This window comes from Gallus gallus, chromosome 7 (assembly GCF_016699485.2).
Source record: "Gallus gallus isolate bGalGal1 chromosome 7, bGalGal1.mat.broiler.GRCg7b, whole genome shotgun sequence".
Classification (NCBI taxonomy): domain Eukaryota; kingdom Metazoa; phylum Chordata; class Aves; order Galliformes; family Phasianidae; genus Gallus; species Gallus gallus.
Genome location: NC_052538.1, coordinates 1,206,559 through 1,222,083, shown reverse-complemented (window position 1 = coordinate 1,222,083; position 15,525 = coordinate 1,206,559). Strand labels below are relative to the sequence as shown.

At 36.5% G+C, this 15,525-nt stretch overlaps 1 protein-coding gene and 1 long non-coding RNA gene across 4 annotated transcripts in view; one reads left to right on the top strand and one right to left on the bottom strand.

Annotated features, from left to right (window-relative positions):
- LOC101751439 overlaps positions 1 to 8,729 on the top strand; it is a 112,695-nt gene extending 103,966 nt beyond the window's left edge. For all 3 annotated transcript variants that reach the window (XR_006939897.1, XR_006939898.1, XR_006939896.1), the window contains exon 11: positions 6,503 to 8,729. This is a non-coding gene — a long non-coding RNA (uncharacterized LOC101751439). The remainder of the gene's footprint in view (positions 1 to 6,502) is intronic.
- Positions 1 to 15,525, bottom strand: part of CALCRL (calcitonin receptor like receptor) — a 62,649-nt gene that overhangs the window by 15,782 nt on the left and 31,342 nt on the right. The window contains exons 2-10 of the mRNA NM_001163650.2: positions 13,980 to 14,079; positions 12,800 to 12,944; positions 11,445 to 11,555; positions 10,400 to 10,512; positions 9,263 to 9,354; positions 3,851 to 3,977; positions 1,917 to 2,070; positions 611 to 671; positions 434 to 500 (exon numbers count right to left, since the gene is read on the bottom strand). Coding sequence (NP_001157122.1) covers positions 434 to 500; positions 611 to 671; positions 1,917 to 2,070; positions 3,851 to 3,977; positions 9,263 to 9,354; positions 10,400 to 10,512; positions 11,445 to 11,555; positions 12,800 to 12,944; positions 13,980 to 14,030 — 921 coding nt within the window. The 5' untranslated portion in view covers positions 14,031 to 14,079. The remainder of the gene's footprint in view (positions 1 to 433; positions 501 to 610; positions 672 to 1,916; positions 2,071 to 3,850; positions 3,978 to 9,262; positions 9,355 to 10,399; positions 10,513 to 11,444; positions 11,556 to 12,799; positions 12,945 to 13,979; positions 14,080 to 15,525) is intronic.

Here is a 15,525-nt window from a genome sequence, read left to right as displayed (position 1 = left end):
CTGAAAGTCATAAGGAAAGTCATTACACACACAATTAATATTTTTAGCAGATCAGCTTCAAGTTTCTGTTAAGGCAAGTACATCTGTGTTAGCATTTTCTTTTATTACAAACTTATTCCTATGTAGAAATTAACTACTGACTGAATTTCTTTGGTTAAATTCAATCTTAGAATAATTTAAAGATAATGTTGATTTAAGTGAAATGAAGTCTTAAATTAGTTAATTCAAATTTATTTCTTCAGTAGCAAATATTTGTCTAATAGCTCCATAAAAAGATCAGGACATAGGTATGTTATATGTTTAGGACACTTACTGGGTTAAATGAGAATCCTGTAAATGAGTGACTGTTAGTTTTAGGCTCTTTCATACTTTATAAGCCACGAAGAACAACTTTAAAAAGTCAAGAAAGAAAAATTATTTGAAAAATGCCTACCAATAGGGCAGCACAAATAGGGCCATGGATGATGTAGAGCAGATGAGTATCAGAGCTGATCCAACAGCTAAAGTGAGAAAAGAAAAACATTTGGTATTTTGTTATCTGTTCTATTCCTTTTTCTTCTCCATAAACTAAATATTATTGTTTTGCAAAGCAATTTGAGATACTACTTACTTGTCATTATAATACAAGCTTCTAGCAACAGCGTGTATGGAGGCAGGGATCAGTGGAAAACCTGTGAATAGAAAACATTTTCTTAATATGTAAACTGGTTAGCTAATAAGTAAATAGCAAAACAAACCTGCATTTTTTGCAGAGATCCTTCACCTCATCCAAATTATTTATAAGTGCAGAGCAAAAAAAGGATCAGTCCAGTTTCTATTTTCACAGATTAATTCTAGAGGGGTGTACGAAACTTTATTTTCACTCTCCTATCAGAAAATCCATATCAATGTACAGAAAAAGGGCAAATCAAAATTTATCATTATTTACAATGTAACAATCAATATTAACACGGATTGTTTTCAGACTGCAATCTGCAGTAACGCTAATTGCTAAGTAATGTAAGTATTTATATACAGTTACAGACATATATATAACACTATGATTAATAACATTAATTGTGTTCCTCCTGGTGTTTTCTGCGTATCCATAAAGCAATACTCCTCGCAAAAATAAATAAATAAATAAAATTAACAGTCTGGATACCTGGCACGTACAATGTTTAAAAGAATAAATATTTATTTGGGGTGCTTCATATCCTGGTGATACCCATTTTTTGGAAACCAATGAGTAGGTTAGCTCTCAGCCTCACCTCAACTGTGCCCATTGTGGTACAGCCAGTGACACAGGCACCAAGTCATGCCATAGCTGAACGTGCCCATACAATAAGCCAAGAAAAAGTCCTCACTCACACTTTGTGTATTTGCTGTTCTACAGTATCTGAAACCATCAGGTTTGGCTTGTTAGTTCTAATGTGGATATTACTTCAGATCGTTAGCTACAGCTACTCTGTATTTGCAGAGTGAACAATACAGTTGCTGGAGCTGCTGGAAAAATAAGTTCTTAGCCATCTCTAATTCAGTTTTGACCCTCCACCCTAGACATGGCAAGACTTCTATGAAAACAAACATTCGTTCCTGAATAAACATCTTCAGATGAGGAAAAATGAATAATTACTTCTTAATGTCTTTTTATAATAAGAGACTATTTTCTCTGTACAAAGGAGGAGTCACTTCCTGACAACAGAAACACAATCTCTCTTTCGGCAAAGATAGAGGTACATTCAACTTCCTACATTAATATTTCTAGGCCTGTTAAAAGAGAACAGACAAAGAAGAAGGGCATGTTGTTATTGTTCAAAATCCACCACCTCAGAGAAGAAACAGGACAGCTGTTCAATTGCTCATGAAAAGGAGTTAAAGATAGCATTGGCCTGAAAATACAGTGAAATTGCATATGAATATGTGAAATTGCATACCCCAGCCAAGAAGGTAATACCACATCAAGTGCTGTTTGTCAGCAAAAACGGCCACCACAATAAGAGTATGCAGGTGAATGCCTTCACATAGCATCCAGAAGTAGTTGCAACCCATTAGGTACTGGTAGATAAACATCGCCACTTTGCAGCTAATCTGTAGAAAAGAAAGCACAGTACAAAATAAATTCTTAAGTTGCAAAAATCTCAGAGAAATACTTGGAAAAAGTATTTATTTTTATAGAATTAAAATTCCATATTTTATAGCCAGTCTATTTTTACTAAGCAAACATAAGAAGCAAACATCCTAAAGCATGATGGCAGGAAGCAGTAATGATAATATTTCCCTTTGTCACAAATAGTGACACATTTGATCATTCCAGTTAAAATGGAGTCCTCAAATTAGCAGATGCATGAAAAAACACCCTTTGAAGAAGCTAATTCTCTGGGACCTTCAAGATCATGTAATTCCAACCCCCCTGCCATGGGTAAGATTGCCAACCACCAGATCAGGCTGCCCAGGGCCCCATCCTACCTGGCCTTGAACACCTCGAGGGATGGAGCAGCCACAGCAGCCACCTTCACCACCCTCTTTGTAAAAAACGTCCTTGTAATAATATCATCTAAAAAATCTCCCCTTTTAGTTTAAAGCCATTCCTTCTTGTCCTATCACTATCTGCCTGCAGAATAAGTCAGCATCCATCCTGTTGCTAATCTCTCTTCAAGTACTGGAAGGCCACAATGAGATCTCCCCAGAGCCTTCTCTTCCCTGAGCTAAGGAAGCCCATCTACTTGGATGCAGATGTAGTAATGATGCAGATACCTGGATGCAGTACTCCAGATGATGCCTCACATAGATAGAGGGGAATGGGACAATCCCCTCTCTCACCCTGCTGCCACCCCTCTTTGAATGCAGCCAAGGATACTGTTGGCCTTCATAGCTGCTGCAGTGCATTGCTGGCCCATGGTAATCTTCTCATCCACCAGGACCTCCAAGTCCTTCTCCACAGGACTCTCAGAGAAACAACTTGTCACTAGCCTTCATCTAGACATAGAGCTGATGACCACAGCCCTTTGGCTGTGACCAATTATTTATCCATCTAGTAGTCCACCTTCAAAATCCATCTCTCTACAGTTTAGAGACAAGGATGTGGTGTGGGACCATGTCCAAGGCCTTGCACAAACCCAAGTGGATGACATCTACTGTCCTTCCTTTGTCCACCAGGTTAAACCAAATAAACAACTCAATAAGTTTTTACCATGTTCTGCTACTTAATTCACATATTATTAGCAGCTGTCTCAAGCCTGTTTTTCAGTATTTTTATGAGCTTTCATGGAAGAGAGAATTAATCTTTTTCCAGAAGCTGTTGGAATCAAGTGTTTACCCTAGCTGGCACAGAATTAAAATCTATCTAATTTCACGTCTATTTAAAAATAAAGTCACAGTTAACGATCTGTATATGCATTTCAACTCCTAGGCTTGTGGGAGAGGCTACTGATTCACACTTAACCCAATGAGAGAGAGACAAAAAGAATTCTCATTTCAACTCAGGATGGAAAGCAAAAGCCCTAGAAAAGCTGCCAAGAGAGCCGGAATACACTACCAAACTTCGGCCGTCACAACCTCACTGACATCATCTAGAACAGGCTACTTTCTTGCAGTTGTTGCAGTGCAGAAGTCATCTGTACAAATTCAGAAGAGTACTTCAGTACGCTTCGTCTCTGAGGTTGCTTTATTATTTCAAAACCTCAAAGTGAAGTGCCCAAATCACTGTTTGACATCTGCTGTTATAGGTAACATGGATACATTATTACTGAACATTTTGACACTGCTATATACAATATTTCATCAACTATTCATGCTTCATTTATCCCTTCTACATTGCTGAAATTTTTCACATACAAATTAACAAAGTGCCAGATATACTTTCACTTACCGGATTAGCTGCAACTAACTTCTGATTGTTGGCAATTGCAGTCAGTGAAATTATTGTTACAACAGAGTTGCAAACAAAAGAGAAAAAGAGATTTTTATGTAGGGTAATCCTTTGGCAACTCAAGCTCCTAGAAAAGAGAAACAAGAACAAATGAATACACAAGGGTACAGCTATGCGTAACTGGGGACAACTCTGAAATTATGAAATACTAGAGCTCTTTATTATGTGCTCTTACAGCAACCCTTTCTTCAACTCCAGTCCAAATGTAATAGAATTATGTGAAAGGTAATACCTTTCCTTAATCTCCAATTTATTTGACAACAGGAGGAAAACAAGTATGTTCAGTTCAAATACATTTACAACTAAGGACTTGCATTGCAGTAGTTACCTAAAAATAATTTGGATACTTGTAATTTAACATGTTTCAGAAATTCTGAAAAATTCTGCTTTTGTTAGTCTGATGATCTTCCCACTCACCATCCCACCCAAGCTTGAAGGAAGTTGTATGAGCCTATGTTTCAGTTTACTCACATCCTCCAAAAATTGTGGCAGACAATTCTATTTTACTCACATTATTGGTCACTTTTCTCCCCTAATCCTACAGCTAGAGAAATACCCAAATAAGTCAAAGAGTAAAAAATACTATCTTGGCTTGTGTAAAATCAAGTTGTAAACAGAATATGAAACAGTTAAAAATGCAACATGCAAATGTTTTTGTTTTTTTTCAACATTTCCTTTGAATATTGCAATAAAATTTAAGACCAAAATGTATTTTGAAGTGCTATTAAAAAAAAATAATAGCAATACTTAATTAGACCATTGTGAGACAGGTTAGTTTTACCCTCCTGATGATGTGTTGTTGTAATCCCAGCTAGTAATCCTGCTCAGTACGAAAGAAACCACAGACATTTGATGTATGTGCTTGGCTGAGGAGCCACTGGAGTGAGGCTGCCATCTCTGGGATTACGACTGAATGCCTCTAAGTCAGAATTCCCCCCTAAGCATAGCAATACTGCAGTGCTGAGGCACCTTGGTGGGCTTGCAATTGCCGGCCACTTTGGCTGCCAGTGCAGAGTAAAGGGAAGGGGTCATAAAATAAGGGGACAGGCTCTTTAGCAGGGTCTGTTGTAACAGAACAAGGGGAAATAGATTCAGACTCAAAGAGGGAGATTTAGGTTGGATATAAGGAAAAAATCTTTTACAGTGAGCGTGGTGAGGCAGTGAAACAGATTGCCCAGAGATATGGTTGATGTCCCATCCCTGGAGACTTTCAAGGTAAGGCTGGATCAGGCTCTGGGCAACCTGATAGAGCTGACAGGGAGTTGGACTAGACGGTCTTCAGAGGTCCCTTCCTACTGTAAGGATTCTACAATTCTGTGATTCTAAATTATACCCAACACTGAGCATAGGAATAGCAGAATTCTGCTTACCCATCAGTCTAAAACAAAAGCAGGTCTAACATAGCATCATTGTAAGAGGTAGGAGTGCTGTTCATCCAAGTTTTCCAAAGAAACTGATTTTTTCAAACACTAAGCAAAATAAGCCTATGTGGAAGTAAAGGCAATTCAGATCAAAAGGATATTGAAACAATGTAAAAATCTCCCAAAAGAGCAAATAGCACCTATTGTGTTCTAAAAGTAGACGATCAGTTTACAAAACTGGATAAAAATTGGTTAGGACAGGGAGTGCATAGCACATATGAGCAAGCTGATTTGGTCAGTTGTACAGCATGCCAGTGACAGTAGTTGGGAACAGAGCCCATTTTGCAGTGCCTGTGTTACTGAGCGAGCTCTCCCAGAGGCATAGAGAAGTCACAGAGGCTGTGGTGCAGTGGTCGCTTTCGGGAAACGCTCTTTGGTTACTTCAGAGAAAGCATCTACAGAAGACTGCACAGAGTCTACTTTATAACTGCCCCTCTCTTCATCCATGTTATAGCCAACAGAATGGAGCACAGCTGATTCCCAAGATGAACTAGCTAACTGGAGGGAGAAAACTCACTTTCGTATGCAACTGCTCTTCACTGTTAAAGGATATCACACATACACAGATGAGGTCAGCACTGGAAAAGTCTGAATTGTTATACAGAAAAAAAGAATTCCACTTTTCCTGCCTTTGGGCTAGAATAAAGTATAAACTTTGGTAATTCATTCTTATTCTGGAGGGCAAAGGGAACCAGAAGACCTTTATATTTTGAGATGGTTGCATCATGTGCAACTCTCACAAGCAGCGTGTATGAAACATCACACAGATATACGGACTAAGCTAACAGGTTTGTATATGCACGATGTAATACCACAGTCAGGCAGACTGGAGTTTCTACAAGTCGCACCTTGGAGCCCTAAGGCATTTCCAGCCTCCTGTCGCCAAATATAGGTCAGGAAAAACATTCTAGAAACCAGTGCTGCCATGCGGTGTGGCACACAGATCAACTCTGATCCTAAACGATCTTCTGGTATCCAAGATTTATATGACTGAGGAAAACACACATATGGATATGAATTAAGTGAAAAAGTGTATTTCTTTAGGCTTATAAAAATACTTTAGTTTTTAATGCCAACAACACATAAAACCTTGATTATCAAAATATGCTTAGTTTTTATATTCTTTGAATATATCTATCTCTGCACTTTTTTTCCTATATGGTTCATATAGAAAGAAGGAAAGGAACACTGGATTCCGGTTTTGCATAAACAAGTCCTGAAGAACTCTGGAAGCCTGTCTGCTTATTGTTAAGATTCACTGGAGAGGCAAGGAAAAGCACGTACAGCTAATGGGGCCATCTCCCGGGGTCATCCAGCAGCTGTTCCTGTTGAATATTCAAACACACCCATCCACACCCACCTCCACCCATGCAGAAAAGGATTGAAAGGATCACCAGACAAGAAACAAGAAAGCAAGACTGCTGACATTTAAAAATGAAATTTGCTTTTGGTAATAAGGGGATTTCTTCCGTACACTCACCACCCCTCCCTTTTCTGTTACCCTTCCTATTTCCTTCTTCTGACTGTTTTTCTTAGTGACATTATGTCCTTTAATCATCTAATTCTCATAGTGATGATCCAAGAGCATTCAGATGACCTATCATTGAATGTTTTACCCCATGTGGTACAAAACAAAAAGCTACAGCAACAAAACCCTCCTGTTAAATTATGTACTTTTATGTGTCATAATTATGTATTTTTTAATTTCACTTTTGTATGTCTTGGGCACTATGGAAAAATTATTTCTAGAAGAAAAAAAAGATTTCATTTTCTGATTTCTACTAAAAAAAAGTGAGATCCATATATACACCCAAGGGAAATTAGCCTTTATGCTAAGGTTAACTTAGAGCGATTTAGAAACCCAGTATCTTTTGTATCTATCTTATCCAGTGTTTGTCCAGACTAAGTTCAGTGTTGGTAACTTCTGCAAGTGCTGTCAGATCACTGGGTGATGCTTCATCAACAGCTTCTCCTTTATTTCAGATTTTTTCCTTTCTCTCAGTGCCCTGTGCTCTTTTGTTTTCTGTTAACTCAGTTTTCTTCCTTTATGAAAATAACCACAGAACTTTTCTAAGAGAAGTTATTTATGAAACTTATGTATAATTTTGAGTATGTAACAGAAAGAGAGAGTCACTGCAAATCACTACTCATCTTCACTGATGATTTCTCTGGCAGAAGGACTGGAGTTCCAAGCCTATAACCCATTTTAAAACAAAAATCCACTTGAGGAGCACAAGTCACAAACTGAACTGGTATTTCCAATGATACAGCTTTCTGAAGAAAAAAAATTTGAATTGAGAATAAAATGCACAGAACTGCAAGAATCTGAAAAAAAAAAAAAATCAGCCAAAATCAAGTAATTGATACTTGAAAAAGCCGAAGATTTTTGGGAAAAAAAAAAAAAAAAAGCTGTCATTTTTCCTATTAAGAAATATCCCACTTCTCTAATTAAACCTAAAGATATTGTAATGCTCAGCAAGCCAGCAAATGTTGTCTGGAAACAACGTAAGGGAATAAATTCATAAGCTTACCCACACAATAGCAAAAAAAAAAAAAAAAAAAAAAGTCCACCTGTTAAGAAGCTATGAATAATTGCACAAGCTTCAGCTGATACATAATACATCCTGGTATTAATCTAGATCCTTAAATATCCCTTCTAGTACTAAAAATACCTTAGAGGAACTGCACACCCCAAGAGAACAACCTGTAGAGAACTTTCTTTAGTTTCCTTTAAATTCTGTCATTTCCTTTTTTATCCTAACAAAACCACAGTCTAGAAGTTGTGGTCTGTAGTCTAGATTAATTCCATGTGCTTCTCTGAGGATAGAGGATCCTTCTACAAAAGGGAGAAAAGAGTTCCTGGAGGGTATGACAAATGTAGCATAGTTATAATGGTAGCGAAGCAAACCACCTTCTTCTGTACAAAGTGCCAAATTTCTGGCAATACATTCTTTTTCTACCATGTGAGATTTTTTTCATCTGTTAAACTTTGTGAGGTTTACAATAAAGGCAATGTATTTTGTAATGCAAAACCAAACCTATAGAGACTTGGGGCCATCTAAAATTTTAATTTTGTGGCGGGAAAATGAATTTGGAAATAGGAAAAGAAGTCAGAAAAAGCTGAAAAATCATCTTAAATACATTTCAAGAAGAGGAGCTATAAAATGGAAACACTCAGTAAGGAATATATTGCAATGCTGTTCCAGAACTTGGGCAAACAATGCATAACTAAATCGGAAACACTACCTTCTGCCAGATCTGATGAAAAAGGATAATTTTTAGCAGGTATCTACTGCCCCTACCAAATCAACTCCAAGTCCAGAATAAGAGAAAAGCAAAATCTGAAATAGCCCCACCATTACTGATATATGTGCTACTCATATTTACATATAAACGGAGGGGGGGCGGGGGGGGGGGGGGGGGGGGGGTGAGAGTGGAATGTAGAGTGAAATGGAAGGGTACAGTAATGAGAAACCACTATGACTGCGAAGTGGATCCATCAGAGAGCAGATCCACTTTTTTTCCAATGGAAAAAGATGCAGAAGTGATTAAAGGAGAGTTAACAAGGAGGGCCTACACTGCGCAATGCAGCATTTGGCAGAGAGAACAGCTTGTCACTGACAGCGCTGCGCTTTGCCTCAGCTCTGCTCATGTGGCAGCCCTGTAGTGATACTGGTTTCAGCTTTCTACTAAGCCTCATCAGCCTACTAACACAAAAAAAGTGAGCAAACTGTGAAACAGGCATAATTTTTTCTGAGGAAAGAAACCTAAAATTTTATTCTAACAGCATGTTCAATGCCCAACCCATATACTGATTTTTTCTCACCTTGTTGCTCCATCTAATTTATTGGGAAGGCCTGTGCTTCAGTAGCACTGAAACTAGCATTGTTGCAAGCACTAATATTTGGTAGAGAATTTTAAGTATACTTACTTAAAGTAAAAGAATATACCAAGAGAAATCAGAAGTGAGGTAATTGAAAGACCATGTCCTATGATGGCCAAATAATACAAATTCAGAGCAGTCTGCAATAGAAGAATAAAACCAAGCACACGTGATACATACAGAATTAAGAACATGCTTATACATCTCTTCTACCTACAAATGACTGTAATAAGATTAAGAACATAAAAACTTTACTGATAATGATGAGTCAAATCCAGAATCCTGCAAATCATTATCTTACTAAGATCTCTTTCTGTTGGGCAAAAACCGGATTCATTTAAAACACTAGAAATTCTCCTAGATGTTAAAACATTAGCTTTTATAAATATACACAGCTTTTTCTGAGTATTTACATAAAATCTGGACATTTTTGCTACAGTGTTCAGTGCACTCCTATCTGAGGTTGGATTCATCTATCATACATCTTTTAAAGAAAATAAGTCAATGCGTTTCACATATGAATGTATGTCTTTTTTGCTCCCATAATTTTTTCTCTTACAAAGATACTTTCTTCGAACCAAGATTTTGTTTGAAGAATGAAAAAAATTAACAATGATTCCAAACTAGCAACGACTAAATGCAACTATCAAATAAATCCGCAGCAAAATTATAGTATTATGGAAAGCTAGGTAGAAAGCAAAATAATAATGAAGAACTGGTAAAGTAATGTTAGGTATATGTACAAGATGTAATCATCCATTATTTGAATTAATAATTTAAATTCTACCAAAACAAAATTCTGCTTTCAATTATGGAGTCTGCCTCAAAAATTTGCCTTTTTGTTTGTTTGTTTTTGATTACAAAAATCATCATTTTACACAGAAGAAAATGAAAGTTGAACCTTATATTACCACGATAAAGCATAGTTATCTAGATTGTATAAGAGGGAATAATAGCCTGCATACACAGGTTCATATAATCCATACTGTACACGTCCTCTGAACCTATTCTCTAATTTAATGTTTGAATAGCAGCATATATTGACTTGTGAAATCATATAAATGGATTACAGGTAAAGCTTTAAGAAATGTTATTAGATGAGACACTATCTGTGCATGCCACAATTTTTCAAGTTTCACAGATCACTTCCTTGAGACTGGTGACATGCATTTGTTCCTTTCCTACCTTCACTTTTTCATGCGTATAGATGTTACACTGGGTGTAGTTCGTCCATGTCCTGTTGCTTTCTGGGTGTCTAAACCAGTTCCCACTTGAATCACAGATCTTTGTAACTTTTTCTACAGGCAGTCAGAGTAGTCAAAAAAAAAAACAAAATGGCAAAAAACACAACAGTGAGCACTGAAGTTCTACTTCCTGATCTTTGCGTTTCACAAAAGAGATTGGCAAACAAATGACAGCTTTATTAATATGACTAGAGAGACATTGCCTATTACTTAAAATTCTGAGAAACCAGAGGCCATTGCTTCTGCTTGGCAAGGGCAACCGATGATGTGTTTTTTCTTACGAAAACAAATACATTTCCCTTCTACAAAATACTATCAGAATATATCATACTGTTACAGAACTACCAGATGAAGTGATGAGGATATTTAAATGGCTACTTTAACATCCAAGATATAAACGGAAGTCTACTATCTTACCACTGTAAATTGAACAGGCAGGAAAACATCAATAGAAACTGCTCTAGAACCAGACTGGAGAACTTCCAGGACCACATAATGATTAACTCAAATAGAAATGGACACAAAAAGATCCTGGGAAATAGCGAACGCAGCAGAAGCAGACAAGAGTGAAAGTCTATGACATTTTCCACATGCTTACACAGTTGCAAAGTTCAGCTTACTGGAAAAGACTCACTTGTAGGAGAAACACTTGTTAACTTCAGCTGTCAAATTGAGGTAAAAAACAATTACATTTCTGCTTTCCTCTCAGAAGGTACAGCTTATTACCAAGAGCAAAGAACTGTCATCTAAATTAAATTTGGATTTCCTAATCTATAGAATTCTACCATGGCTCATTTCAGAAAAGTAAAAAACTTTGCCACTTCTCTGCGATAAAAGCGAAGTGCAAATAAAGGATTTGGAGTTACTGATATTCTGATGCATTAGTGACTTGAGTAAGGCAAAGAGTAGCATCAAGAGCATCAAGCACCCAACAGCTCATTTCATTAAGCAATATGTTTATACAGAAAGCTCATGCACACACTTACCTGACGGATTGAAATCTTGGAAGTAGTCAGGACAATGCTGTACTGATACAGTTCCTGCAGCAACATCACTCCAGCACAACCAGCCATCCCATGTCCTGTTACAGTAAGGACCTAGAAACAAGTGGACAACTGGTAATAAAATAACAACTCTTCTTTCACAGTAGTCTTTCAAAACGGAGTTATAACACTGGACAAGGTAAGTTTCTCATTTACACGAGTTTGCTTTGTAAAGATAAAAACGGAAAATTAAAATTTACCAGCAGTTAATTAATATTTCATGTAATAAAAACGCTTTCTTATAGGTATATTTCTCAGAATCCATTTTAAAATCCATTTTCATTCCTCTTTAAATTATGTATCCCTACAGTTCACAAAACACATTAGATCTAGAGCACAATAGGGTAATATTCTCTGGGCAAGGCAAAGTAAACCAATTCAAACCGAAAAATGCACAACAAACAGCTTTAAATTTGATCTGCCCTGACAGGAGTATGACGATCTTTAAGGTCCCTTCCAAACCAAGCCATTCTATGGTTCTATGATTTTGCAAAGACCATTTTCCTGAATTTATTTACATTTTGGATGAATACCTAAGTTATATATGTGTTTAATAGCTCACTGAAAACTGAGTGGTATCCTAGAAGCAATCAGAAAGCCTATCTGGGAGGCAGCCATGGTTTCTCTTCCTCGGAGATGAGCCTGCAGATATTACTCTGTACATTCAAGGATGGGGATGTTGCAGTATCCCTCAAGAGCCTGTTTCAGTCCCTCACTGCACTCAAGTAGATCTGTTCTAGAACACCTAAAATAAACTTCCTTTGAGAGTCAGCTGGTGTTTAATAACAAATTTATTTCTCAGAATACATGCAGAACGACTGACCACAGATTGAGAGAATATTTTTTCTATCTTCCTTCAGTTTTCTGTTCAAGAAATAATATCACCTCCTCCCTGCTCCTCAAACTATCTATCTCAAAGGCTCAAACATCATACTTCCTCTACTTCTAATCTGGAGATTTTTGAATTTGTAAAAGAGCACAATTGCCTCTTCTCCCCAGAACCATTTAATATTTTCAGAGATTATAATGCCGAAACTGTCTCAATTTTTAAAATTGTAATATCTCTAATATTTTCTTAACAGAAATAAAAGATATGTGTTAAACAAGATGTAGTGCAATAGGCAGGTGATATGCATCATATTACTTTAATGTTGCCTCTAAAAAACTACAAAGAGCCTGAAAGAATTATTACAACCAAAATATGACATAAGCATAGATAAAAGGTCAGGATCCTGGATTACTTTAATTATATGTTGGACACTTCCCTTTGGAAAATCTTATGAGAAAGTAAACTCTACCTTCTTTCCTATGAATAGGATCTTGCATAATTTTCTGGTAGCATTCATACTGTGCTGTCATAATTTTATTCCGTGTAACAGTCAGTTGACCAGAGTCCTCTGTCATATTCTGATGGCCTTCAGATGGAATAGCAGTGGCAAACAACTAGGAGGAAAAAGACTTTTTTTTTTTAGTAAGTCACCTTTTTTCAACCAATTTTGAAACTACAACTTATATAACAACTGATAACAAAATTTCAATATCTTAAAATATTGTATTTAGAATATAATTTCACTGAAGCAAAGTGATCTTCAAATTTTACTACTGATAATCTGATATTGTGTTTTTCTGGCTAATTTAAGATTTCTTATTACTGAATCTTGGCAAATATCATCTGATTGAGCATGAAGGAATAAATATCTGCAAGATTCACAAATAATAATAAAAAACTGCATAGACAGCATGGAAACAATCAAAAGTGTATAGATAGTTTTTTCAACGTACAGTAAAATATATGATATATGTATTGTTCTAAGAGGCATTTGGATCAGAAAAAAAAAATGATCCTTCATGAAAAGTCTGCCCATACACTCAAAGCTTTTGACTTGTTTAGAGCTGGCTCATTTATCTATGGTCTTGTGAAGCAGTCAACCTCCAGAATACAGAGAAGTATTCAAATGACATGAAATTCACTGTGGTAGTTTCTCAAAATAAAGCATACACACATGCAAAAGTGGATCTTGATCTTTCAACTACATTTTTGAAGAAGTAGCAAATTTTACCTGAATCAACTCATCTTTATGGAGAGAAAAAAAAAACACACTTGCAGATAGAAATACCATATCCTTGTTTCAGTGGTGAAATAAAAAGTTCCTAGGAGTTCCTTTGAATCTCAGTGTTAAGTCTCCACCACTCTTCCATGAAACTACACAGTACTTCCTATGTGTCACATGTCATCTGTTACCATAAACTTCTCTGCTAGCAAGATATGTTTGGTTCGGCACAGGCAATTACTATTACTGTTCCTTAAGTACAGGAAATAAAAGGAAGACATAAGACAGATATTAATCCTACCCTGCAGAAAGTGTATTTGAATACATTGTTATCTTTTAGAAAATAAAAATTCCTATAGTATTCTGTACACCCTTGTTCAAACTGATATCGATTTAAAAAACAAAAACAAAAAATGTTAAAACTCACCAAAGTAACTGAGAAGAAGAACAGCAAAAATGTGATCCAGTTTTTTGTCATTTTTATATCCAATGCAGTGTATTTTATGTTGTGATTGAATTAACTCAAACTGCCATGGAAAAAAATATAGGAAAAAAAGTTATTTTTTCATGAAAGCAACAACTGCTGAATGACTTCATATTTTCTTTACACAGTAGAACAAATCCGTGGAGGTCCGCCCAATCTGTATTCTGCCTAGTGTCCTTTGACCTACATGGAGATGCACAATATGATGTGAAGAAAATGCATTCAGTCCACCAGTAGCATATTCCAGCAGCCAGATCTTGCCTGCTGCAGCACATCCATCTCTCACAGTTCAGGCAGGAAGGGCCACCCACTGCCTCAACTAACACCACTTTTTCAGAGGGCTTATCTCAATTTGGTAGCTGGTATCAACTCTATCAGATACACAGCAATTAACAGGTTCCAAAGGCCAAGATCTGAGTTGCCTACTTAATTCAAAGACTGAACTGCTACTGAAGCAAGAGGGCTGCTGTTGTCTGAGTATCTTCAGGCAAACCCTCCTCCTGACTCAAGGCACATTTGTCCTTCGATCATACTTGTGCTTGTTTTTGGATGTTTTTTTTTCTTCTCCAGCATTACAACCTACAAACAATTGGTGCATGAGAAACAAGTGATAGTACATGGCCCAGCTCAGAGAATTTTACACAGAGATGATAATTCTAAAATACCTCATTCACAAAAGCAAGCATTCTGTATCTACTTTGCCAATACATTCTTCTAATAAGTCTTCTTAACTCAACTGTAATTCAATAAACCACATTTTGTAGGCTGTACAGACTAAAGATATAAGATTACTGTTGTTTACTGTAAATCTTAATAGAAATACAATAAACCTGTTTTAAAATGAGTTACTGTTGTCCCCTTTTAATCCAGAGTAAGACCATATCAGTGATCCTCCCTCTATTTTTACCACTGGCATGCAAACCTCTAATACTGATTGCTGGAAATTGCTCAAGTAATTCAGTGGAACACTGAATTTTAAATATGCTGTATTGAAGTTTTTTAAAAGATTAAAAGGAAGACCAACTGACATACATAAGATATATCTGCAGTGCAATCCAAGAGTTCTGTAGAAAATCCATATCTGATGAGAACTACAGTGAACTGCTAATTGCAAAAATCACCACCTGTCACACAGTACAGCAGCATTTGTGGTCTTTGTTACTAAAGACATTGTTAATTAAAAACATTTAAATATCCATGTTTAATGACTGAACATCAAGTGAATATAATATAAGATATGGAGATATCTAAAGTAGTAAAGACGTGATATGGTTTCAATGGTACGTGTTAATTGGGAAAGGGGTATATTAATTCAAATCTGATAAAATTCTTAAGTTGTTTTTAGTTGTGCCGATTTACCTGGGAGAGAAATAACCAAAACACTGGCATTCTAAGAAAAAATTAACTACATGGATGCAAAGAAATATTATAATCTTTTCCTTCTTTCTCCAAAGCATGCCAAAGCATGTCTGTGTAGGTTTAAAAGCCA